Below are 26,496 nucleotides of genomic sequence, written 5' to 3'. Positions count from 1 at the left end.
AAAAGGGGATAAGGAAAATGAAAAACGAAATTGACAAATTAGTTCATTAAACATTTTGATGAATATCCGGTGAGCAACAAATATTTTTATGATATTTTTGTTTTGACGTATCACATAAGCGGATTCATGTTAAGATATTTATCCCACCTTTTATATTTTGGGGAATTAAATTTTAATTTTTTTTATCTTTTAGAAAGAATTTATGAATTTCTACATTTTCAGAATGAAAATGACTTTTTTTTTCTTCATATAAGTCCATTAAAAAAAACATTTTATCCCTTTACTGCCGAACATACTTAAAAAAAAATCATCCCAAAAGACAGCTTTTTTTTTTCTAAAAAAATGCTCTAAATTTGTCATGATCAACAAATTTGTGAACTAAGTTGCCATAGAATTAAGAGATTCAGAAATAAATTGTATAGATGGAAATTTCCCCGGACTAAATACAGGTGGTCACTTTTGAAGACCAAATTATAGATTTACTCTTGTATAAAAACAACTAAAAATTGCTCCACCTTTGTAGCAGTATGGTATATGAATCACAACCACTAGTCCACTACAACTATGAATTTAACTCCTTTGAAACAGTGGAATTGTATTTTAGGTGATAATTGTAACAACTTTATTGTTTATCATACATTTGTATGAATCTTATCACAATTCCAACTGTTAGTTTAGGTTCTAACCAACGGTTATAATTATACTTCTAAAGTGCACCACTTCCTTTAAATAAGTCATATCCCTGCATCAGTATTTTCATGCTACATTAACGTTTCATTCCTTACTTCAAGAACCAAGCAATGCATATGGTACAATACTACAATATTCTCCCTTCATGAGTCCATGCTCCACATACCCAATAGCTGGTTTTAAATTATAACCTTTCGTCACTTATATACTATACAAAGACCTTACTACAAGAACCAATCAATGTCTGGTACAATTTGCTAGTACTATCAAATATAGAAAAATGCTAGCTACGCACTCTTTTTAATATTCTTTATTATAAAAAATTATAAAATTTGGAGGATCTCACTTTTTACTTAATGAAATCCACTTATAATTTTATAATTTTCAATAAATTTTAACTAATAACACAAAATGTGTTCTTAATATTTCTCTTATGGCCTATGTTTTGCTATTTGAACTTATTACAATTACATAATCAAAACACATACATTGTGGCAGTTGGATCACAATGGATCCAAATGCCAAATAATTTCTAAGTGAGCGCAGTCGAGTGAACCTTTCACTCTATTCAGAGCCGCTTGTCTGTGTCGCAGCAGTGGTAATGATGAATCTTCACTTTGCTTGGAGAGATTGTCATTTTGATTTTTGCGGGGAGCTCTCCTTGAGAAAGTTTTCCATTTTGATTCAAATACACTAGCTACATTGATGAAATAAAACAAAACAAAAATGCATCAACTTCTAAGTTGAGAAATTGGCAATGCTGAAATCCTTTACAGATCTTTTACATAGGAAGAGCATCCTAGTCAATTCAGTAAAAGATAGCTGGATTATAATATTGCAAAGATGGCTTCGAGGTATTGCAAAAGATTAAAAAAAAAGACAAATTAGGGTTTGTCATTACAGCATAAAATTGGGTAATACTGTAAAAATTCCCCGAATTACCAATCACCAGTAAATTAAAGGGGCTATCAAATAGCCAACCCTATGGAAAAGATACTTGTGATACTAAAAATGATAACAGATCATAGGGTAATACAGTAAAAATGAGAAATATAAAAACATATAATTATCTTCTTATTTCTCATCTCAACACTAGCTACATCAGATTACTACAGCGGGGAAAATTTTATTTTAGTACACATAATATAACTTAAATAATTTAGGTAATTCGGTTATTTGTCAATTAGTTAAACTGCTATCTTTTCGGTTATCAATATATTTCCTCACCCTTTTTTTTCTAATTTGTATACCTTCGTCTCATGTTGGTATCTAAAACTAAAAGGCTTGAGATTCTTCAATATCTCTTAGGCAAGACAGTGTGTGGGTTACTGTATGACTCTTTGGCTGGATTTGATGATGGATATGAGGAAGTGCAAGCAGTAGTCATGTCAGATGAAGGGACTGGTATTACCAACTCAGGAAATTGATCAACAGAGGAATCTGTGCATAAAGAAGGTCCATGATAATTGTTATGCATACTTAGTTGGTACACTTAAATTATATAGCAATCATCTGATTTCTTCTCTTTTAATACTCCTTTTGACTTGAAAAGATAGGAATTTAGCTTCTGAGTTTTTATCCCAATGCTAAAGTTAGTAAATTTACAGGTTTTGCTCTATTTTTTGTAGAATTTCGATACATCAACAGAAGATTGGAAGATGATGTAGAATTGGAGCAATGCGCTCAGCGCGCCATTGCACGCTCAGTGCGAGAAGCCAAGTTGGGAGCCAACATTATCATGCAAGGGCACTTAGTGCACATCAGGAGGCTTAGCGCATGGTCTCTTAAGCTAGCTGTACTATGCATGTACGCTAAGCGTTAGCACATATTGATTTTCGAAAAGCATGATTGTGTAGCGTTTTGGAGGATATAAAAGAGGTTGCACTGTGCTTTTGGAGGGAGTGGGCAGCAAGGGCACGTCTGAAGCAAAACACTCACTTTGGAACTCTTCTTCCATTTCATTGTTTCATATCTTGTTTTTGAGCTTTTCATGACAATGAGAGGCTAAATTACACATTGTGGGGGGTTGGATACCAAGCATGATTGTGTAGCGTTTTAGTGATCTTTACTATCCATATGTTATTTCAATATTATTGCTTCCTTTCTATATTTATTGCTTTGTTTATGGTTTGATCACTCATTTGCATGTATGTTATAAGCTTTTGATCATTGGGAAATGTTTTTACCTTAAGAACTTGAAGGAGCTTCTAAGTAATCCATGTCTAGGGATAGAATGATGTTATTTAGCCTTATTTAAGCATTTTTATTCTTAAGCAAATCATTTGGCTTAGCTTTTAAGGGATTAGGAGTGAAATCAAGTGATTTAGGCACTTTCACACGAGGGATCATGGTTAGAGTAGTTTAGTTGATGAAGATAATAGTTGAAATAACTTTAAATGGTGAAAAACCCTTAACATTGCATCAAAAGTCACTTTGGTAGGCCAAACACCCAACATTTCTACAAAAATCTGAACCAAGAATCATTTTTCACTTCCAAGTGTTTGTTTTTCTTGTCTCTTGCATCTTGGTCTGCTTTTATATCCTTATTTATTATTAAACTTTAGGTTTCTGCACTATCACTCTGAAAAATATTTGTTTTTAGTCATTCTTTCATTTAAAATTAGATATATACAAACTTTGAGTACAATCAAAGTTCCTGTGAACTCGACACTCTGTCTTACAGTTTAATATTACTTTGACAAATTGATACACTTGTCAAAAAGTTAACAGTCCACTCTCTACAAGTTATACAGTTTGTAACACTTGTGACCAATAGGATAACCCACAAACACATCAGGGACTGCCTTAGGAGTGAGGACTGAATTTAGTCCTTTGAATGGGTAGGGTGGATGCAAAGGATTGACAACCGAAAACCCTTACTGCCCAGTAATCTGACTCCTTTTGATACAACAATTGCTATGGAGAGTTGGCCTTAAGTAGAGGAGAAGGCACTCTATTAATAAGGAATGGTGTTGAAGTCAAGCATTTAGCAATCACCCCCTAAAACTGATAGGAACTGGAGAATGAAACATTAAAGATCTGGCCACATTTAACAATTTTTTTTTTAATTGACAAAGCTCACAACAATATGTTTGGTAAAATTAGCTTATAAAGTACAAACTAGCTGATTTAAGTCATATTGAATAACATCATAGGTTATATCAATGGAAGAACAGGAACTGTAAAAATTGATCAATTAGTTCCCTCCAATAATTTTTATATAAGTCCAACTGAAGGTTTTATTGAATAGAGGCAGAAACCAATTGACTTATATGTTCAAAGCACCTAAATAGCATTTTGATCCTTTATATCTTCTTCACAATAAAGGGTAGAGTTCACATATGATATAGAAATTACAATACAACTGCATCAAGATTTAGCAGGTGACTAGTCACAAATAGCACCCACCAAATAGAAAAACATCAAAGGGAAAATAGTTTTTTTTTTAAAAAAAAGCTACAAGAACATATAAGTAAATTAATAATTTTCTTTCTCCGAATAAGTTGAGCCAATAACAACGGACAAACAATCATGTAGTATCATGATGTAAATAAAAGAACACAAAAAAGTAGACACATATACCTTCACTTCGGTCTGTAAAACCACAAATTATGCATGCACAAATCCAAGGTCTTCCAGCACGGGATGCCTTTGCACCACCTTTAAGTTCACCGTTATGCTGCTTCAAACTACACCAACTAAGATAAGTACAAATCAAACACCTATTTCTTTAAATTGAGGGTAAATTGCAGACATCAGCTTTGTAAATGGAACACATCAAATTGAGGGTAAATAAAAAGCTATAACAAAATAAGCTAGACCAAAAGAACAAAATTTGAACGGGGTGTATGACAACACATTAACGTCATAAAGGAAAGTAATGATTTACTTTTTTTTTTTACTGAATAGTGATTTACTTTTCTTTTTTTTTACTGAATAGTGATTTACTTTTACATTGATTAACCTCTAACTTAACTAGTGTCACAACTCAAACTGCAATTTTCTTAGCAGAATCCTAGGAAATTTTACACTACAGAACAGAAGTATTGTAATTTCCCTCGGAAACAAATCTAACCCCAAAACTAATCAGATCACTGACTAATTTTAATGGGGAAAAAACATAGACACACAGATACAAAAAGTACGATACGTCGCATCACAGAAATGCGATGCAAAACATCAAAAGGAAAGTAATAAAATAAAATTCAGCACCCATTGGACAAGATGACAATTAGACTACAATTTAATTGAAAATGCAAATTACCGGCGAGGGAAATTGTTTGTAATTCCAACGTAGGTTTTGATAGGATGGTTGGTGGAGAGGATGAGATAAACAGACCATGACTCTGACTCTGACTCTGATTTTGGTTTTGGTTTAGCGATGAATTTAATTTCTGATTTTGTAGGAGATGACGATTTGGATTGTTTAGGGTTTGGATTTGGGCGTTTGATGGAACGAAATTGCGTAGATAGCGTTCCCATCATCTACCGTTGTACCGTTGGAAACAACAACGTTGTAACAAAAAAGGAACATATGTTCAAATTTTCTGTCTCGGCTGGAAGAAACTAAAGTCATAAATAAACGGATAGATGTGAAAGTGATAAATAATGTCAGAAACAATAAGAAGAAAAAAAAGAGAAAAATAATAGAATAAAAATGAAATCCAGCTAAAAAAAATAGAATAAAAATGAAATGAAAGGTTAGATAAATATCTTAATAATAACCCTAACAAAAGAAAAATTTAAATAAGTTTGAGAAAGACTGAAACAAAAATTGACAGAAAAAAAAAGTTAAATTGTGTTTTATAATTTTTAAAAATATTTCCAAATAGATTTAAACATTTTTTTATGAAAACATAGTACCACATGAACTTTCTTCAATAAAATATTAAGGCATTATTTGAATGAATTTCTTCATAAACACTTTAAAAAAAAGATAAGGAGGTAGAAATGTATGAAGCTATTTTACAATTATAAGTTAAAATTAATTTATATACATTTTAACTTTTGGAAAAGCTAAATGAAAAGAGCTTCTATAAAAGTTAAATACATAAGTTTTTTTTTAAAAAAAAATTAAGTTAAAAACATAAGTTGATTTTAGCTTAAGGGAGAAATTTATGTTACCTTTTTATTCTTTTTCTCTTATGTGTTTATAAAGAAATTTATTCAAATAAAACTTAAATATTGAATGAGTTTATTTAAACTTATAAAAAAAAATTTAAAATAAATATTTTTATATAAGTATTTTTTTTAAGAAACAAATATAATTTATTTCTTAAAATAAAAAAATATTTTTTAAGCAGAAATAGTTTAAGCAAATATACTGAAAAAATAATAAAAAAAAAACTTATTTTATTAAAATAAACATTTATTTCAAAAAATAAATATAAACAAAAACTGGCACATCATTTTTCAAACTAAAATCATATAAGAATCACTTTGTGTAAAACTTTAGTTTTTTTATTAATTTTTTTTTTTGCATAAACAATCCCATCTTTTTCTTGATATAAACAAATAAGAAAAAGATTAGTGATACAGTATCTAATACATTTTTTTATTATTGGTTGAAATGTTGTAAAAATCTAAAATTATGTAAACCATATTCTATAACTAATGAACCCTCTGATAATTTACCCAGTAAAAATTTACTCTACTTATTTTTGAGGAATTTAAATCTTAGATAATATATATATATATATATATATATAACACAAGTAATATCAAATATTATAGTTTGCTAAATTTCCAATAAAACTCTAGGGTAATAAGATTAAGCTAAATTTAAGACTTAAGATTGATGGTAAAGAAATTAAAATTTGAAATTATGTATGCGGTTTGGTTTACAAAAATAAATGAAAGACAGGATGTCATAAAAATTATTATTTTTTATTAATTTCTTTTTAAAAAATATGAAATAGAACAAAAGGAAAGGGGAATAAAGCACGATAGAAAAAATAAATAAAAAATATTAATTAGTAAACCAGAGAATAAAATTTTACCTCACCCTCAGTGTATCTCCAATGAAAAAATTTTAAGTGAATTTCTTAAATTAATTTTTGTAGTCCTCACAGTTTTTTTTATTTATTTTCACCGTGTGATGTTATTATAACAAATTCATATATAATTTTCTATTTAATTATGATGTTTTTATATGTCAAATAAATATTATTTTTATTGCTGAAAAATAATTTCTTACATAAAATATAAATTTTATTTTTAAAAAACTTTTTCTGTTATGTAAATTTTGCTCCAGAAAAAAAATAATTTCTTCACTTAAGGAATCCTTAAAAAAAATCCCATTGAAAGATGCTGCTATGTTATCTTGTCTCCCACGTTAAAACTTAAAACTACCATCACCAATATAGCTAATGTCACAGTCGCCATCTACTGTTGCGTGCCGGATATTAGAACCAATATATATTTATGAGATTATTTGGCATGTCCTGTACTGATGGGTAATGTTTGCAAGCATACGACAATGGCAACTGATTCTTACTATATAGTTAATAATTAATGTACATGGATCAATCAAAAAATAATAATTTTAAATGAACATTATTTCCTTGATACAAACTGAATCTGAGAGGATAATTTGACAGCGTAGGCTCATCATTTCATTGAGATTTGGTTGCCGAATTTCTCAACTTAGATCGATGGTTGATGTAAGATCTTATCCTGTCCCAAAGGGAGAATGTGGATTCGTAAAATCTGACCATCACTGATTTTGTTGAACCTTCTCTGATAAATTCTAACTCCCTGGCATTAGCTTGTTTCAGACTGTCTAGGCCCTCAAGCAGTGGCAATGAGATAGAACCCTCAGACTCTAGATTTCTGATCCACCCACGTAGCAAGAAATTTATGACCTACCATCATGTATTAATTACAGATAAACCAACAAAATGGTTTCTTCATCAAACTTTCAAGATTTAAACTACTGGTTAGTGAGGAATTGTATAGTATACCTCAGGGACTTCATCATGAGGACAGTGACCAGCAGGGCTAATTTGATAATATGAAGCTTCAGGCACCTGCCTTTTAACCTGGTGTCCCCAAAGTGGCCTTACCCAGGGATCTTCTTTTCCATACATTAGGCAAATTGGCACATTGCTTTTTCGACATCTAAATTGCAAATTAACTTAAAATCATTAACTAGGAATGGAACCATAAATATAGATGGCATTCACACAAATCTTATACTAGTTTAGATATGTAGTACTATCTACCCAGATAACGCTTCACTGAAAGATAATTCGGCCCGGGGAGCAAACATAATTGAAGCAAATGCTGCTGCTGCTGCAGGATGCCTTGTGGTTTCAATTATGCGTGAAAATACACTATCTACATTTGTTGAATTCTCTGCATAAACCTGATTAAGTACCTCAGCAATACTTGCAGGATCACTAATTTTCTCCCACCTAGAGGGAAAAAAAACATTACTCAGTCAAAACACTGTCCAACGTTGAAAGTAGTTACAAAGGTTACTTTCTCAAAATGCATTAACAAGGCATTTATCACAATTTTAGAACAACACAATTCTTCTAGTGAAAAAGTTTAGTTTGGTCTTCTCAGATAGAATACTTGGTCTATTAAGCAGAGTTTCTTACTCTATCATCATTCACATAGGAATGTGACAGCGGGTTACAATTACATAAATGAAATGTGCCATAGAAGTTCAAAACTAGAAGATTGAAAACATGTCTTCCTATAATGCATAAATGAAGCAATGAATAAAACAAGTGATACTTACACCAACTCTGTTAGTCTCTTTACATTAGTAGGTAGTGGAAATGTTCCAGCCCATGGAAAAAATTTTGCTAGACCAGGACTCTTAATTGGATTAGGAAGAAACCCCCAAAAAGGAGTTGCATTAAGCAGTGTGACACCTTTCACTAAATGAGGGTTACGTGCCGCAGAATACAATGCAACATATCCTCCCAATGAGTTGCCCACAATGTAGACTGGTTCACCAATGACCTGCAGAAAACCAAATTGTGTCATTAATCAACGGTCAATATCTACAAACAAGGTACCTCGTCAGTAAACTACACAAAATCAGCTATATGTTCTTGATCTTGACCAATCTATATGTAACATATACTCTCAAATTTTTCAAATGGTACATTTTTCAACACTCTGAGTAAAACATTAACTGAAATGCAAAACCAGATGGCTGCAATCAAACAGCATGTGACTAACACTAACCTCTTCTATGAAGTACCGAACTTGATCTTACCATAAATCAATAGAGTATACAAGCTTAGTGGCCCATGGTTCCGTTTCATCTCCGAAGCCCCATGAAGAAGCATTTCCATCTGATGTAACCCCTTCCTTATTGTAGTGAGGAGCCGGATCTTCAAAAGGCAAGGACAATCCCTGGCCTAGGAAATCCAGTGCCCATACTCTAGTGTCACGCCCCAAATCTCTCAGTTGCTTCTCATAATGGAAAGAGCCAACACCAAAACCAGGAAGAAAGAGAACATGTGGGGAATCCACGTTCTCACACCCTGCCTTCTCATAGTACACGTTAAGCTTAGGCTTCCATTCCCAAAAGCAACTACTTATTGGAGCACCATTTGACCCATCTGGCAGACCTGGAATGACAACTTTGTTAGTAGCAGGTTCTTCTACCCCTGCAATATCTGCTACATCCTCTTCACCACCAATCACATAGCCATCGCAACTTTCACTATAGGCCTTGCAATTGGTTCTTTTGGACCCTTCAAGAGCACTCAGAGACCCAAAATCTCTTTGAAGCTCCTTATTAGTATCATGAAATCTCACTGACCCGCTTCTAGAAATGGTATTGGTATAATAAACTCCACCATTTCCAACACTGGGAAACCTTGATTGACGTGAATTCAAGCATTTGTCAACCAATTTCCACTTCGAATCCACTGCTTGACTGCATGGTCCAGATCCATATGAGAGGATTTCCATGCCCAAAAATAGGATTCTGCATTGGCCAGCCAGCAAGTGATTTAGTTACAATTTCTTTGTGATTGTCATAAAAAACGGACAATGAAAGAAAAAAAGTAAAATGGATAGGTTGGAAGTCGAAATTGAATTGTTTCTTCTATCAAACAAAAATTAGTGAGGACTTTAACTGTTTATACGACGCCTTTCAGAAATATAACCAATTATGTAGCAAGGATAGAACAAAAAACAGAAAAACAAGCCTGGATTCGGAACACATCAATTTATAGCTCTTTTTTTTTAGTCATACATATTTAATTCCAACGAAAATGTCCATCTTTACAACCATAGTAAAAACAGTGCTAGCCACTATCAGAAATTTTGTATACAAATTTTCTAAAAACTGTACCCTTTAACTTAACGTAGGAGGTGGCACGAGATTCTGCTTCTCTCTGAAATCTCGGTGTTTATAAGGAGATTCAGACACGTTCCTCCTTGCTTGGAGGCTCTTATTCCTTCATTAGACAAGCCAAGAAAGAATCTTTTTTTTTCTTTTCTTTTTCCTGATTATTTCAGCTTCAGCATCATGTTGTGAAGAAGAAAATTGAATAAATTATTGCACGGAGGTGAAGCTGTCACACACAAGAGACACAACACAACACAACGCAGTGTCTGACAAAATACAGATAAAATTAAAATAAGAACAACTATATTATTCATATAATTTTTACAATATTATTTGTACAAAAATAATTTCTCACGTGGGAACATACACTACCACGAAAATGATGAAGGCAGATTTCCCTATCCACTTCACTTAGCAGCATTTTTAATACGTGAACATTTTTAATAGTATAATATTAGACTAGTGCTATTCGCGAGTTATATATATATATATATATATATATATATATATATATATATATATATATATATAATAAAACTGTTTTCCCAACTCAGTAGTGGATACGAGCAAATTTTATTACTCATTCTACAGGGTTAACATTGTATGTTAGCTCTTGCATTTTTCATTGAATTTCACATTATGTTTTTGTTTTTAATGAAATGACATAAGTATTTTTTATTATAAAAAATAAATAAAAAAACTCGAGAGCTACAATACCAACAGCGAATTGCAATCGGATAAGTTGAGAAAGAAATATTATCCTTGACAAACTGATACAACTTACAATTTTAATTACATATATGAACATTTTTTAACATAATATTACAATGTATCATTTGTGCTCTATTTCTTTGTGAAAATTTATAGCATTTACCTCGAAGTTGTGGGTTTTCTATCTAATCAGTTAGATTTCTATTTCTTCATCTTTTGGGGATTCCTATTGTTACGTACCCCTTTGTGATTATTTATTGTTGATTATTAATATTGGTGATTTTCACTATTTCTTGGTAGTAAGTTAGAGCAATTTGTGATATCCTTATTGATTTATATTGAGAGAATTTTTTACATTAAAAATTTGGTGGGCAAAGTCCAAATTATACAAGTTATTAACACAAAAGTTCTAACTAGATAGATTAATTATGTTATAAAATAATTAATGTTGTTATATATAAAATTAAAATTTCTAATATAAATTAATTTTATTCAACTTTCTTTTTTCTCATTCTGATGGGAAACGAGCTAGTGCAATGATATTTGGACTCCCCTGCGGTAATTACTATATACCTCCTCTTTTACTAATAAACCCCCTTTTTTCCCTTTTCTTTTTCCTAAATTATCCTCACTTCCTTCTTGCCATATGAACTTTCCCACCCCCTTTTTTCTCCGGAATGAAATCTCCGGATTCTACTCTTCCAACACCAAGTTCCTCCAACTCTACGTTATCTCTCCCGCAGGTGACTTCTCATATGTCGGCGAGATTTTCTGGCGAATCAAAATACCCTCCACCAGTAATTGCTAGTTATGTCAGAGATAAGCACCAAGATAAGAAGGGGTAGGGTTCAGATGAAGAAAAACCAAATTATATTGATGTCGCACAGAAGGTACTCGATAATACGCGTTAGCGAGACATTGCTTTGTAGAATATTGTGATTTATGGGTCAGCAAGGAAAGGGAAACCGACCCACCAAGGCTATAGCTTTGTTCAACAGAATGAAGGAAGAAGGTTGGAGGACCAATAACACCATCATGTACCCTCTTGCATATTAACGATTCTGTTATGTTTCTCTTTTTCGCTAATGGTTTTGATTGCTTTTTAGGTACAATGCTAAGCTAAGCGCCGCATCCTACAAGGTTTGGATTCTGAGTTGCTTGCTCTGCTTGTTTACGGTATATCCAATTAATGTCAGAATTCTCACTGTTTCATGCAACATGAGCCATTTTAATCAATAGGGTTTTTCTATTGGCTTTTTTAAAAAAGAAAAATATTGATGTGTACGTAGGAGGGGTTTGTTAAGTACAATTACATAGTTTCCGGAAATCTCTTTATGGTTGAAAAAGGAGTGGGAAGGCTTATACTAGGAGAACTGGAGAAGTGAGGATAGATTGGGAAATTAAATTTCAAAAAAAAAGGAAGGGATGCTCATTTAGTAAATAATGGGTGTAAATAGCAAGACCCTTCCCCTGCACGTGGTTAATTTATGTCTGTATTAGGTCATTTGCTTACATTCGAAGGGATCCCGTCATTCATCGCACCTTTTTAGGAAGCATATAATTTTATTAGCTTTCTCAAAGGGTTTGTTCTATGAAACCATTATTTGTTTAAAAGTAAGAATATCTATATATATATATATATATTTCATCTGGTCATTCAATACACCATTTTTGGAAACTTGTATTTTTGCTGGCTTTCTCAAGTGGTTAGTTTTTTTTTTTTTTTCTGAATAAGTAGTTAGTTTTTGTGAGGGCGAGCCTGGTGCAGCGGTAAAGTTGTGCCTTGTTGATCATGGGTTCGAATCCGGAAACAGCCTCTTTGCATATGCAAGGGTAAGGCTACGTACAACATCCCTCCCTCATACCTTCGCATAGAGCCGGGGTACGAAAGTTTTAAGTAGTTAGTTTTTGTGATGAGTAAAACATCAATTTGGTATCTAAAAAGTATATGCCATTAATATTTTAGTTGATAAGAGTAGACAAAAATAACTCTAGAAGTATAATTTTTTTTATTACCATGACTGTGATGATGTAAAATATTCAACAATTTTGTTATTAACTAATTTTAATCAGAAATTTTTTTATGAGATATTTTCTTTTAATTATATATTTTTTCATTTATAAAATTTTGAATTTGAGATATTATTTAAAAAAATAAAATCCAATTTCACGTCAACGATTTATTAGTTATAGAGATATAATTTGTTACTCATGTTAGTATAATCATGAAAATAATTATGTTAAAATTAAATGTTGTTTGTAGTTCAGATTATCACTCACATTAATTTAACCGTTAGAATAATTCCAACGTCCCTTAAAAAAACAAACCCCTATGTTATTCATTAATTGATAGAAGTGTATTAATAGATGAAGTAAAAAAATTAGTATAACTACGATAATAATTTTAGATATGCTCATTCACAAAAATATATTCGTAATGAGTAAGATAAATATTGTTTAATAGAGATGAGTGTGAATATAAATTTTATAATACCTAACTCATATCATATCTCACCTCATTCTATAATCGTACTCATATATATATATATATATATATATATATATATATATATATATATATATATATATATATTATTAATTTTATGCTTTAGTAAAATACAGGTAACATGTGGAAGTATAAACATCAATCATTTACAAAGATGAGAATTAAAATTATTATTTGTGTAGTGTACAAATATTTTATTTCAAACAAAGATGTAGGAAACCCAGATCTTACACATTATCATTCTTTATACTTAACATCTTTTTTTTCTTCTGATTATTCTTTTTCTTTTTTTTTCATTTCGGATTCTTTATTTAAATATAAATGTTCCTTTAAAGGGTGTATTTAAATAGATTTCGTATCCTATTAGAATGTTAAATTAAAGGGGGCATTGACCATTTGACCCTCACAAAAGAAAATTAAATTGGTCAATACTAACAAACTAATTCGATTTGTGTTAGACATATTATTCTTTTGACATGAGTATTTTGACCAAACAAAAAAGCAATGAATTTTATTAGTAGTATTTGATTTGGATGAGTTTGGCATTTATTAAAAATCTCCATGGATAAATACAAGTGGGGGAACGAGAGTCACAAAAAAAAAATCCAATTTTTAAAATCCTGTTGCGTGTGGGTAAGCAAGTGAGAATAGTTATACTTTAATATTTCTTTTCCCATATGATGAGTGTGGTGATGGGTGGGTGAGTCCGAATTGTGAAAGTAAGCAAAGATGGCTTTCACGGAATCGTCTCTCCTCCTTCCTTCGGTTTCAGGAACCAACAAGAACAAGAACAAGGTTCCAGAAGACAAATGGTATTTAGCCTACATTGTGTATTTTACCCTGGGTCTCGGTTACCTTCTCCCATGGAACGCTTTCATCACCGCCGTTGATTACTTCTCCTTTCTCTACCCTGACGCCAGCGTTGACCGCATCTTCGCCGTGGTTTACATGATAGTCGGGCTGGTGGGGATCTCCCTCATAATCCTCTACAGCCACAAGTCTGACGCCTATGTGAGGATCAACGTTGGATTGGCCCTATTCGTCGTTTCGCTTCTCGTCGTTCCCCTCCTTGATGCCTTTTACATAAAGGGTCGGGTCGGGTTTTATAGCGGGTTCTACGTCACCGCCGGCGCCGTTGGACTTTCCGGCGTGGCCGATGCGTTGGTGCAGGGCTCCATTGTTGGCTCCGCGGGCGAGCTGCCCGATAGGTATATGCAAGCTGTCATCGCCGGCACTGCTGCTTCTGGTATCTATCGTCTTTCTATCTTAGTAATTAGTTACTATTATTGCTTCTATTTTTGCGTTTGTATTTAACCCTTGTGGTGGGGTTATTTAGTTTAATAGACCTTGCATTGTTTGCGTTTATGCTATATTTATTACTTATTATGGTTTGCGCATTCACTCTTCAGTTCAGCCATTCTCTTATTTAGGGATATATGAACATGGTAACGGTAAATAGATAAATTTAGTGATAACTTTCCTAAACTCGGGGATCTTCAGGCCTTCAGGGGTTCAATCTCTAATTTCATGGGGTGAATATTCTTTAGCATTTTGATGCTAAGGTTGCCTAGGTTTGTGATGTTTAGCATTCTTTTGGGGGTAATAATATTCTTGAGCAATTTTACTCTAAGGTTGCCTAGGTGTGTGATGTTTAGTACTTGTGTGTCACGCGTCTCCTTTGCCTAAGCATTTCTTTTTTTATTATGGGTAATAAATTAAGTAATAATCTAACAGACAAAATGTTGTCAATCAGATTATCTCTTGGTTAGGCAATCTAAACCAATTAAGAATAAGCAGAGTTCTGTTTGTTATGGTTATAGACTTATAGTATTTTGTACCTTAAATTTGAAGCACATTAATGTACTGGTGTAACCGTGTAAGCAAAGTTTTTTTAAGAAGTCTTTGATATATTCCTTTGTTTGTTGAACTTCGGGTGGATAAATGTTTGTCTCTTGTTTAAACTTCAGGAGTGCTTGTTTCTGCCCTGAGGATATTTACAAAAGCTGTTTACCCACAAGATGCCTCTGGCCTGCAAAAGAGTGCAAATCTCTACTTCTCTGTATCAATCGTGATTGTGTTCTTATGCATGGTTTTCTACAACATGGTGCACAAACTTCCTGTGATGAAGTACTATAAGGAACTTAAGGTTGAGGCAGTCACTGCAAATGAAGACAATGGTCCCCTGACTGGACCTGTCTGGAGGTCAACTGTATGGAATATTGTGCGGAGAATCAGGTGGTACGGGTTTGGCATTGTGCTCATTTATGTTGTGACTCTGGCAATATTTCCTGGTTACATTACAGAGGATGTTCACTCTCAAATTCTTAAGGATTGGTATCCAATTCTCCTAATTGCTGGCTATAATGTGTTTGATCTTGTTGGCAAGTGTCTGACTGCAGTTTACCTCCTACAGAATGCAAAAGTTGCCATAGGTGGTTGCATAGCAAGATTGTTGTTTTTCCCTCTCTTCTTAGGTTGCTTGCATGGTCCCAAATTCTTCCGGACTGAGATTCCCGTGACAATACTGACTTGCCTGTTAGGGCTTACTAATGGCTACCTAACCAGTGCATTGATGATTCTGATTCCTAAAATTGTAATGTTGCAGCATGCAGAGACTGCAGGGATTGTGAGTGTATTATTCTTAGTTTTTGGTCTAGCTGCTGGGTCTGTTATAGCTTGGTTTTGGGTCATCTGACCAAGCAATTTGTGTTAATTTGGGAACTTCGATACGTGTCTTGTGGCTTCACTCAATCAGAAGTCAAAACTGGGATGAATTTCCTTCATTTGTTTCCTGAAAATGTGGAAATTTGTAAGCTTATATGTTGATATAATAATGTTATTTGTCAATTCTAATGAGCTATTGTCGTTGAACTGTCTAGGAGCTAATATTTTGTTCTTCCTTAACCGTAGGATCACATGTAGTTCCTAAATACTAAATAGGATTGCTTGAATTCCTGCTAAAGGAGTGGTGCTCACTTTCAGTTCTTGAATAAGATTGCTTGAAGAAGGATACCTCTGGGAACAGAAAAAAAGTGTAAACATCAACAGACCTTGTGTTGTTGTTTTTGTAGATAATAACTTTTAATTAATAACAAATTATTTTATTGCTAACTTATAAAAATATTAAACGTTGTTTAAATAAATAAAAGTCTATTTCAATTGAATAATTAATTTTAAAAAATTAATATTGATTTGAATTATAATAATACTAACATTTTTTTATTAGTAGGAACCGAATTTAGATATAAGAGAGTTCACACTAGATTGCCTTGGTATAATAATACTAACATGATCATTCATTTCATGTACATAACTTATCTAAATAATTTAATCATTTCATTTTTATTTGGTTTTAGTACAAAGGTCTAAAATAATTAATCAATTGATTTATATATATTATTATTGGACACATAATATCAACATTTTAAACTTAATATACAAAAATTTAAATAATGTTAAAACTAAATTTAATTTGATATACTAATTAGTGTACACTAATTTAAATTTAATATATTAACTAAACTCAAAATAGTTTGAATTATTTTTTAACATACAAAATGAATTTAAAAATTCGAATTATTTGTTTACATTACTAAAATTTAATTAATTTCAATCAAGAGCATGAACATCTGTTTGAGACATTGAACGTCTATGAAGATAATGAAATAACCAGAAAAAGTTCGAGTCATTCATTCACTAGGTGGTATTCTAATATCTCACAATCTCAGGCTTGAACGTACTATAAATCAAGCTCAAGGATATAGAATGGAAAATTTTCTAGACCAGGACATCTTCCAAAGGTCCTTTCTATTAGGAAACTATGGAAGTAGTAGAATCATTGTAGTCAAAGTGTGGCAACGGCAATTCATCATGTAACTTATATTATCTTCTATCTCATGAAGATACCTGCAAGTTATTCTCAAGTGATGTATTCAACCCAGGATTTTACTCAATAATAGAAATCAAAATATATGTTATTGATTTGATTGAATCATTTTAAAATTGTTCTCTTAATTTTTTACTCTTCTTTTGTATGACTTTAGAAGTTGAACTTCTGAATGTTAGATGGGAGTAAAAAATTTGTAATGGAGAAAAGATAACCTCAAGGAAGAGAAAGTTGAGACAGCAGAAAGCAGTTTCAACTTCCCCAATGGATATGAAACAGAAGCCCTATGAAATATACACCAAATAACCAATAGTTGCAACAAAGATCAAGCTAAACTAGCTATAGCAACTATTCCTCCTACAGTAAGTATAATTACCTATTGTATCTGAACAAGCCAGAGGTGAATTGAAGCATGGTGGGTGTCAATTAGTATCAACAGTCTAGAAAGCAAACACTGACTCAAAACATATCTTATATATAAACAGAATCTAAGATGGAAGAAACAATTTCATTCTCTAGGAGTAACCTGAATCTCTTTCACTTTTATTCTCTAGGAACACTCCTCTTTTCCATTTTCCTGTACCCCAATCTGAGTTGACTCAAGAAGTCAACAGGTAAGAGGAATTGGACTACATTCATACATAGAGGGACAACAAACATTTTTTGCAAAAAATACCGGGAGGAGAGTAAAGTTATATATCTTAAAATAATATCAAATGTCACCTGATACTAGGAAGAGAGCACTAGAAACCAAAATAAATATATATGCTAAGAAAGATGTCGAAGACATACCATAGGTGAAAAAATATGGTCCTTGCACTATTCATGAGACAGATAGAGGAGCATTGAGTCCTTAAATATAGGCATGAGTCTACTACATGCATGTATACCATTTATTTGTAAAAGTTTTGATCAAAATGAGTAGGGAATTTAGCAGTTAGAACAAAGTACTGAAGCACAAGCAGCATAGGACAGAGAGGTGAAGGTAGAAGTTAAGAAAGTTGTTAGGTTGATTCCCTTATAAACCAAGGATTAAGGTATATGTAGAATCATTCTACTCTGGAGAAAATGAGGTTCTAAAGTTCTATCCTCTTATGCATTGGTTAGAGCAAATTTCAACATTTCAAAACGTTTCTCTTTGCTGAAGCACATAAGTATAAAGTATTCTTATCAGTATGCCAAAGTTAACAATACTTGCAACCTCAGTATTGTTATTTTGTTACGATGAAGAGCATTTGTGAGGATCAAGCCTTGCCTCTCTAAAATAGTATCTTTAAAATATTGTTATTTTATCAATATGATTTTTTGAAACTTTAATATGTATTTCTTTTCTTGGTACATCACAAGGAAATAAAACTTTAATTTAAATGTATTAATATAAAAAATAGAGGTAAATGTTTAAATAATAACATAACTAAAAATTAAAACATAGTTTATTATAGTGAATTTGTTATATGCATAATTTTTAGACTGGATTATTTTTTTATATAAAAGAAAACACACTCTTTCCTTTCCCTTTCAAGCCCCAACCCACGGTTCCTTTCTCCAACTACCAGCCACCACTGAAGAATCACTCCTCCTAGCTGGCATCGCCACAACCACACAAACCCATTCACCCAAACCCTAATCCAGAACCACTGAAGCATTAAACTCGAACAAATTCAAGGCACTCTACATGATCATGTGTTCACACTGTCCAACCTTTCTCATTTTTCACCTTCACGGAGTCGTCATTCGATGGCCACCAGATGACGACCATCATGGGCTTTAGATCGATCTGGTTATTTCTCTTTGTTTTGGATTTCAGATATGTTTTTGGATCTCATATCTTATTGTTTGGTTCGTCTCTTGGCATCCTCGAGCACCTTTGTGATGTTTTTTTTCTCGAGCATCAATGGTAGCGACGATGGAGGTATAGTCGGGGAGAGAGCAACAAAGAGAGATGAACATTGGAATTGGAAGAGAGAGGGAGAAGAGGTTGAATGGTGGAGGGAGCGAGCTACGAGGAGGACAATGAGAAAATAATATTTTTTAATTTGATCTAGTATGGACACTTCCATAATATTTTTTGTTTCGCACGGTGCGTAACAAGTTTAATTACGCACCCTGATCTTCCTCTATAATTAAAGAGAACAACATAACGGTACTTTCATCTTTACTGATTGAAACATATCCTACATTCAAAATCTAATGTCTATTTGTAAAAATTTAAGAGAACATTAAATCATATTACAAGTGAGATTACTGAGTTGATATGCAACATTTTACTATGTTCATGTTCAGAATCTCATACTGTATACCTATCCATGTAAAAATGCCAAGACAAAAAATAAAAGCGGAATTATATGGGGGGGAAGATAAAAGCCATTTTACTAAGATACTCCCCTTTTCTTTTTATTTTCCTAAATTATCCTTTTAAATGCACACTCCTCCTTTATCACTTTCTCCCTCACATTATTGAAGAAAACACAGTCTCCTTATCTATAAATTTAGTAATTGCATCATAACCCCAACAAATGTCTTTCTATTTAGCAAGTAAATATGGATCCAATCAAAATACTAACCATTCTAAACTACCCATCCGTACCAGTTTTCACACAATCATGTATAATAACCACACAAGTATCCCACTTTCAATCCTTGTACCTCATCATATTTCAATCCCTTACAATGTGAAGATGCGTGATAAAAATGCCCCACCTATACCTCATCATATTTCAACATCTTTCTCCGAAGCCAAGTCCCACGATGCACAAGTCTTGAAATATGTCAATCCAAATCAACTTCTCACAAAGAGCCTTCAAAACCAACGAACCTGTTCCATATTATTCTCCTACCATTTATCAATTTCATGTGGCACAATGAAAGCGTCTCACCGTGCGAGAGCCTTCCCTTGGCAAATGGAAGTTCCGTGAGATTTTCTTCAACATGACACATGACTCTTGTAGATGCTGAAATGCATGGTAAGGTTCTAGGCACACCAAGGCAATATGTTGGAGGTATAATGCATTTGGTAAATTTACAGATAAGGGGAGGTTTTTTTTATAAAAAAAAAAAAAAAAAAAAACGTGAGAGAGAAAGTGATGAGGGAGAGTGTGCATTTACAAGGATAATTTAGGGGGGGGGGGGATGAGAATGTATTAGTGAAAAGGAGAACTGGAAATAACCATTGCCCAAAACAACTTGGAAGTAAGGCCCAATCTTAACCCAAAGAAAATGCATCAGAGTCCAATAAACATGGCAGACAAAGTGATACTAGTGTTTTATCGATGAAAATATCAGATTTCGACGAAAACAATATTATTAATAAATAGCTAATAAATTAATTAACTTCTTGAATGCAACGATTTTTTCCCCATTCGTAGCAACTTAACCTTTTATTGGTGGTTGTGGTCAAAAGTAAAGTTCATTTACACAAAAATAAAGTGAGTGACTTGGATTAGACACAAGACCACCCAATAAGCTGTCATTATCCCTTCAATGATTTGTAACTAAAGAATTAGCACAGATATTATTGTTTTACAGTATTAATATCAATATATTAAGTCATTTGGGAGTTTTGACAGTGATGTTGACACTTATTTTTGTCAAGTTATACAAAAGACCAATTAATCCATAAATAATTACATAAGTCGGCCATCAAAATAATATATATAGTATACTTTTATATTAATTAAAATTTATTAAAAAGTATAAAATTATAAGTAAAATTCATTAAATAAAAAATGAGGCCCACACAAATTTGTAACTTTCAAAAAAAAATTAATTAATAATAAAAAGTTTGCTAAAAATAATATTTTGTCATTTATTTAATTTATAAATTCAGAGTTCTGTACTAATAATTTAATTTTATTTGTCAAAGGACTTGCGAAGATATAATTTTTTTACTGCAGCCTTAAATTTTATATTCATATCTATGAATGGGTACTGTTTTAAGTTAATTAATTTTTTTACTTGTACTAAACACGACTCTAACCTAATGATGTCATGTATATATGAATATAAAAATGTATAAATTGGTTGACAAAAAAAGAAGGAAGATGCTGATGTAATATAAACATGTTTCTATAAACTGTTCAGTGTAGTAGTTTTTTTTTTTTTCATTTATACGTTGGTATACTAGGAATATTGGTTAATAAAACAATACACTTGCTTGCAACTTGTTGGCATGTCATTTTTGTTTTTATGTATATTTTTCTTTTGACGTGTCTGTTTTTTTGGGGGCGGGTTCGATTTCCATGTCATATTTCTTTTGATGTGTCTGAAAATGGATATTATTTGTAGTCACAAAATGACAGTGTATGTTTTCATTCGAAAATGAGTTGCACTCAATCACATATACGGCCCACGGCATCTCATTCACCGTATCCACCTTCTCTTTCTCTTTTACTACACTAATTGCCGTTTGCCATCAAATTATGATTCCTAGTTATAACTACTTTATGCTAACAAGTATTGAATATTGATTGCCCTTGAAAACTTTTTATTGCTTTTTGACTGTTTTATTATTTACTCAATTTCGAATTTTTATCATGATCATTCTACCAATCTTTTCAATATTCACAAAAATATATAATCACCCTGTGTATATAAATGTAAAATGAAGGTTTGGTGCATCGAGTAACAGTATAAAATTTTGTTTAACTTCGTTTCTTCGTTAAAAGTATATCTAAAAAAGCTTCATGATGTTGGGATTCAAATAAAAAAAGCTATACGATGTCAGCAAAAACTATATTTAACAATACACATGAATAAAATATTTTTATTTTTAGAAATATAGTTAATTTGATTTTAAGCTTTTTTATTCAATTTAATTCTTTTATGTTTTCAATTTTGTTTTTTTAAATGACTCATATCACCACCAATTATTAATAATACAATGTGTATCTAAACATATTAGATATATTAGTTGTTAAATTATTAATTAGTGAAGTTTAGACCAACATCTGTTACTTCACAATAATTGATAAAGCGACATTAGGCATGACAATAGGACTTGAATTCGTGGGATCTGTCCCGGACCAGTCTGATTTTGATGGAAAAAATCTGAGTTAACTGGAGTCGGGATTATTAATACCCAATCCAAACACGTCTCGCTAATAATTAAGTTACAAAAATATTATTTCATATATATAACACACTAAAACATGAAACTATTGGATTAAATTTTGTTACGGTTGAATTGGATCTTATATTTACATGTACAATCTAAAAATATGTTATTGTTTTTATTTATAATTGTATTTTTTATTCTATGAAAAATATTTTTTAATAAAATTTTATAAGCATGTTGGGGGCGAGGCGGGTCCAAAAAACCCGAACCTATTGGGAAGAGATGAGATAAATCTAGATTTCCGTTGAGTTTTGGGGAGAGGAAATGAGGAGTAAGGGGGTAAGCAAAACACAAATCCGACTCGGCCTATTTTCATGCCTACACATCATGTTTAGATTGATTTCACATTACTATTAAATGATGATAGAGATCATTAAGCAAAATAATAATTAAAAAACAAGTAAATTAATTTTATTAACAAGAAAAATTGAATTTAATGATATTTTTTATTATTTTAAATAATAGTAATAAGAAAATTAAACCAAACGAGCCATAATATTTAAGAGTTTTCCTATGCCACCGAACTATGTTATGATACTTAATTATGAGGAAAAATTTACGCCCAGAAGAAGTAAATTAAATAAAAAAAAGTAATGGCAGTTCACCCTATAAGTTAACCCCAACAAGAAGGAAATATTCATTAAAGAGGGCAAGTGGATGTGAACAACAGATCAATACAGAGTATTTGGACTTGGACAAAGGTCCATTTAGAAAAGAAAAAAGTGCAGTCATAAGCAAACTCACTTTTTAACTTTTAGTTTTTAGTTTTACTTTTCAGAATGAAGCTAAAGTGGCAATAATCAAAACAATGATATTAGAAAGGGAGGAAGAGATTTATAATTTATTTTCAGGATTTGAATTTAATTTCTAACATACGTATTTACAGTGATATGATCACAAAATGACCAGAAGGGTCCAATCTGTCACCTTTTCAACACTATTAGCTGTGTTACCTGGAACTGAAAGATATGATCATGTTCTTTTATTTTTTACTTTAGTGCAATATTGGCAGTTAGGTTGTTACTTATTCCAAACATAATAAGAAGCTTGCATTGTCAACATGCATAGAACGGATCTTCATCTTGCTTAACATGGAGTTAATAGTAGATTACAGTTTAGTCATCAATTCTATTTTAACGCTATAGTGAGTTGGTTTGTGATATTTTTAAGGGTAATTTTGAACCTTTCTTAATTAATTCCTATTACAATAATAACAACAATAATATAATTTCTATACTTAAATTCGTCCATCTATCCCTTGTCCGTATTATTTTTGAGGGAAAAAAATCAAACGAATATCACTTTCCTCCTCTTTTTTCTTACCATAAAAACATAGGCACATATATGGAAAATTGAATAATAGATAAAAACTTCTACGGTTCTACCTAATAACCATAACCTTCAGGCTACAATCTCTGAATATTTCAGCATGTAAATATTTAATTTTATGTAATAAAATTTAGTTATGCTATTTAATATAGAATGGATCCCCTCTGCATGCAGTTGACAAAGAAACTGCATGAAGATGCAGCTATATCTGATGATTAGTGTGTTATAAATTTATATTTTATGTTAGTAATTAAAAATTGTATATTTAATGGCTTAGATCCTATGTAGTTGAAATTTCAAATGTAGAGCTTCTTGAGGCTTTGATATAGTAGAGTTTAATTACGTGCCCCACACACACACACACACACATATATATATATATATGCGACGAATATCACTTTTCATAACTCCAATTATATCAGCCGGCTAACTGGTTAAAAAATTGAATCTGAAATGTAGAGAATGTCGTTAGTAGATTCCCACTCAATTGGAAAAGTAACAATACTAAATATGTATACCCATATATATCATCATTTGATCTACGTACTTCAATTTAGGATTAAGAAGATAGATAAAATTATAGCACCCTAAAATAAAAGTTCAAGAAAGGAAAGAAGAAGATAATATAGGGACATTTGAATTTTGCGCAAGTCATTAATGAGCTTAGACCAAAATTTTATAATTATTGCAAGGATGAAAATAAAGGAAAAAGAAGGCACGAGAAAAACAAAGAGAAAAGGGTGCACGGATTTTTGCGCTATGATTGCATCTCTTTAATGCGGTAATAATTACTACTACAGTACTGTATTAAAAAAAAATAGTGATACATAAATTATGTTGAATTTTATATAATATATCTCACCAACATTTTTTATTTTTTAATGTTTTTTTTCTATCACCTTATATACTTTATAATACTTATTATATTTTTTTTATTTTTTCTCTCTATATATCTTAAATAACATATTCGTTATTCATAAAACATTTTTTCCTACAGAAATATCAAATGGGGGTGGGAGTGGTCCCATTCATTTGCAAGGACAAGGAGCCATTGGGAGTATGTATGGTAATGGATGGTATGGTGCTGCCTGGAATGGAAACGATGTGTCTTTATTTGGCATTGGGAGCAAAACAACATTTTGGCCATAGTTGGAGACAGCTCACGTGCAAAGGCACTTCATATTAGGAGACGGAGTATGTGTTAATGTGGTTTTGTGTGTTCTGTTCTATGCTTTGATTAGCCTAAAATTCTTGCAACACTGCCATCCAACAAACGCTAGTATATAATTACTTTAATTATAAGAAGTATTGTTTCTTTTTACTAGTATAATTTTATTTAAAATACTATGATTTGAATTAGTACAAATATACATAATGATGCAAAGAAAAACTAATTAAGAATTTCTTCGTTTTGCTCGCTCCTATATAGACTGTGGTGTTCTTTGATTCTTCCGAAATTGAGGGGGAGGGGGGTCGGGTTTTCCTTTTTAATAATTAAATTAGGTGGCTACGTGACCATGTTCTCTCTCATGTTGGTAGATTGGCAATTTGTCCTTTGAGATTGAGAGGTCATGATGCTGAAAATATCATTGGTTCATTATTATATCCCTAGGCATTTCATTCTTTCACGCATTGTGAAGCTACTCTCCGGTAGGTTGAATTTCATTCTCTAGCAAAAGGGTGCTAGGACATAAACAAGACTAGATATATATCATGTCAAGCCAAATAAGCATGGAAGCATTCACGGGAGATATCCCAGACTTGGGCGAGGAGAAATAACTTCCTATTCTTGCATGCAAATCCATTCCCACCTAAAACGAGAAAAAAAGAGAGAGAGACATAGACGAAGATCACCCATGGCTTGTTGCTTATCATTAAAGAAAACAATGTAAATATCTGCAATTCAGCATACATACTTATAAAAGAACATTATTACAATTTACAACATCACTTTTATTTTTATTAAAAAAATTCAAACAAGTTTATATTTAACAAAATAGCTTGGTATCTTCAATCTCCAATACAACACATAAAATAGTTAAGAACTTAACAGGTTAGAAGGTCTCGTATTTAAACTTTTTACCCCTCAAAATTTCATACTCACGTATATTTCTGTCCTTTTCTGTTTTATTATAGTATTCACTACATTTACTATTTTTTACTTAATTTCATCTGATTTATCAACCTTTAAATTTATAAGTTATGTTTGTTTTTAATTTAAATAGAAACAATTTTTGAACATTAAAATAATTGTAGAAATAGTCCATTATTGAGAAAGTGAAAGCATCTGTATTCTTTTCGAATGGTGAGGTAGTTGTAGCCATCGTCTTGGTACAAGACAAAAATAATAATAAAAAATCCGACTGTGTGAGGATATATTTGTACATTCCTTTGCTGTACCTAAATTCGTCAGTTTGGACTTCTTATGTGTGGCATGATTGAACGTGACTTGAAAGAAAAACAATGAGTGCAAACACCCTATGCGGGAAGCTCTAAAGTGTGCATACACCCTTTTATATCTTTCTCTCTTCATGAAAATCTTAACTTTTTCAAGTTTGTCAGCACCACCAACCAGTGGGAACATTCGCTTTCCTCTATATACAGTGCACATCAATGAAAAAGATATGAAGATAAAATGCGTATGTATGCGCCCCTCACTGTAAAATACAGGACAGATGGTATATATTTACAAATAAGACAGTATAACTTTAATCTCTATTAATATGATTTATGTGAGATTAATATTTATTATCAGAGGGGGGAAACAAGAAAGCTAGCAAGAAAGATACACCACGAGCATCTTCAAAAACAATAAAGACGCAATGGTGGGGGAAGAACTTGTAGGAAAGTAACAGAAATGAGAACCATTCGGATGGCAGAAAGGGAGTCCATCTTGAAATGAAGCTCCTTAGCTAAAGACAACACGCATTTGAAACCCCACA

At 32.0% G+C, this 26,496-nt stretch overlaps 4 protein-coding genes and 1 long non-coding RNA gene across 6 annotated transcripts; 1 reads left to right on the top strand and 4 right to left on the bottom strand.

Annotated features, from left to right (window-relative positions):
• Window positions 1-753: 753 nt before the first annotated feature.
• LOC114366930 (structure-specific endonuclease subunit slx1) lies at window positions 754-5,265 on the bottom strand. Of its 2 annotated transcripts, none has more exons than XM_028323968.1 (3): window positions 4,955-5,265; window positions 4,273-4,388; window positions 754-1,387 (listed from the first exon to the last, which is right to left on the bottom strand). In XM_028323968.1, the coding sequence occupies exons 1-3, from the start codon at window positions 5,173-5,175 to the stop codon at window positions 1,194-1,196; spliced, it is 531 nt and encodes a 176-aa protein (XP_028179769.1). In that variant the 5' UTR covers window positions 5,176-5,265; the 3' UTR covers window positions 754-1,193. The 2 variants fall into 2 exon arrangements, with proteins under 2 accessions (XP_028179769.1, XP_028179771.1); XM_028323970.1 differs by having other exon boundaries at window positions 4,273-4,379; window positions 4,955-5,264.
• Window positions 5,266-7,151: 1,886 nt separating this feature from the next.
• On the bottom strand, window positions 7,152-10,270 carry LOC114425661 (pheophytinase, chloroplastic-like). Its single transcript, XM_028392607.1, has 6 exons — window positions 10,013-10,270; window positions 8,893-9,643; window positions 8,438-8,664; window positions 7,914-8,105; window positions 7,653-7,809; window positions 7,152-7,553 (listed from the first exon to the last, which is right to left on the bottom strand). The coding sequence occupies exon 2, from the start codon at window positions 9,625-9,627 to the stop codon at window positions 8,920-8,922; it is 708 nt and encodes a 235-aa protein (XP_028248408.1). The 5' UTR covers window positions 9,628-9,643; window positions 10,013-10,270; the 3' UTR covers window positions 7,152-7,553; window positions 7,653-7,809; window positions 7,914-8,105; window positions 8,438-8,664; window positions 8,893-8,919.
• LOC114368519 (pheophytinase, chloroplastic-like) lies at window positions 7,305-8,812 on the bottom strand. Its single transcript, XM_028325752.1, has 5 exons — window positions 8,789-8,812; window positions 8,438-8,664; window positions 7,914-8,105; window positions 7,653-7,809; window positions 7,305-7,553 (listed from the first exon to the last, which is right to left on the bottom strand). Exons 1-5 carry the CDS (start codon window positions 8,810-8,812, stop codon window positions 7,305-7,307), a joined length of 849 nt encoding a protein of 282 aa, XP_028181553.1.
• Window positions 10,271-13,861: 3,591 nt separating the features above from the next.
• LOC114425019 (equilibrative nucleotide transporter 1-like) lies at window positions 13,862-16,097 on the top strand. Its single transcript, XM_028391741.1, has 2 exons — window positions 13,862-14,472; window positions 15,194-16,097. Exons 1-2 carry the CDS (start codon window positions 13,956-13,958, stop codon window positions 15,919-15,921), a joined length of 1,245 nt encoding a protein of 414 aa, XP_028247542.1. The 5' UTR covers window positions 13,862-13,955; the 3' UTR covers window positions 15,922-16,097.
• Window positions 16,098-18,987: 2,890 nt separating this feature from the next.
• LOC114425020 lies at window positions 18,988-20,219 on the bottom strand. The gene is made up of 2 exons (XR_003669185.1): window positions 19,819-20,219; window positions 18,988-19,758 (listed from the first exon to the last, which is right to left on the bottom strand). It is a non-coding gene; the product is annotated as an uncharacterized LOC114425020 (long non-coding RNA).
• Between the last annotated feature and the right edge of the window lie 6,277 nt (window positions 20,220-26,496).

This window comes from Glycine soja, chromosome 9 (genome assembly GCF_004193775.1).
Source record: "Glycine soja cultivar W05 chromosome 9, ASM419377v2, whole genome shotgun sequence".
Lineage (NCBI taxonomy): Eukaryota > Viridiplantae > Streptophyta > Magnoliopsida > Fabales > Fabaceae > Glycine > Glycine soja.
This window is presented reverse-complemented; position numbering and strand designations above follow the sequence as displayed.

What these genes read in the sequence shown, in the direction of transcription:
- LOC114366930 (XM_028323968.1), bottom strand. Translation starts at nt 5,175, where the DNA reads ATGATGGGAACGCTATCTACGCAATTTCGTTCCATCAAACGCCCAAAT. An exon ending in ACAAACAATTTCCCTCGCCG is followed by an intron (nt 4,389 to 4,954) that starts GTAATTTGCATT and finishes TACTTATCTTAG; the next exon opens with TTGGTGTAGTTTGAAGCAGC. An exon ending in TTTTACAGACCGAAGTGAAG is followed by an intron (nt 1,388 to 4,272) that starts GTATATGTGTCT and finishes TCATCAATGTAG; the next exon opens with CTAGTGTATTTGAATCAAAA.
- LOC114368519 (XM_028325752.1), bottom strand. Translation starts at nt 8,812, where the DNA reads ATGTACCATTTGAAAAATTTGAGA. An exon ending in ACCATTTGAAAAATTTGAGA is followed by an intron (nt 8,665 to 8,788) that starts GTATATGTTACA and finishes GGTTTTCTGCAG; the next exon opens with GTCATTGGTGAACCAGTCTA. An exon ending in AAGAGACTAACAGAGTTGGT is followed by an intron (nt 8,106 to 8,437) that starts GTAAGTATCACT and finishes TTTTCCCTCTAG; the next exon opens with GTGGGAGAAAATTAGTGATC.
- LOC114425661 (XM_028392607.1), bottom strand. Translation starts at nt 9,627, where the DNA reads ATGGAAATCCTCTCATATGGATCTGGACCATGCAGTCAAGCAGTGGAT.
- LOC114425019 (XM_028391741.1), top strand. Translation starts at nt 13,956, where the DNA reads ATGGCTTTCACGGAATCGTCTCTCCTCCTTCCTTCGGTTTCAGGAACC. An exon ending in CGCCGGCACTGCTGCTTCTG is followed by an intron (nt 14,473 to 15,193) that starts GTATCTATCGTC and finishes TTTAAACTTCAG; the next exon opens with GAGTGCTTGTTTCTGCCCTG.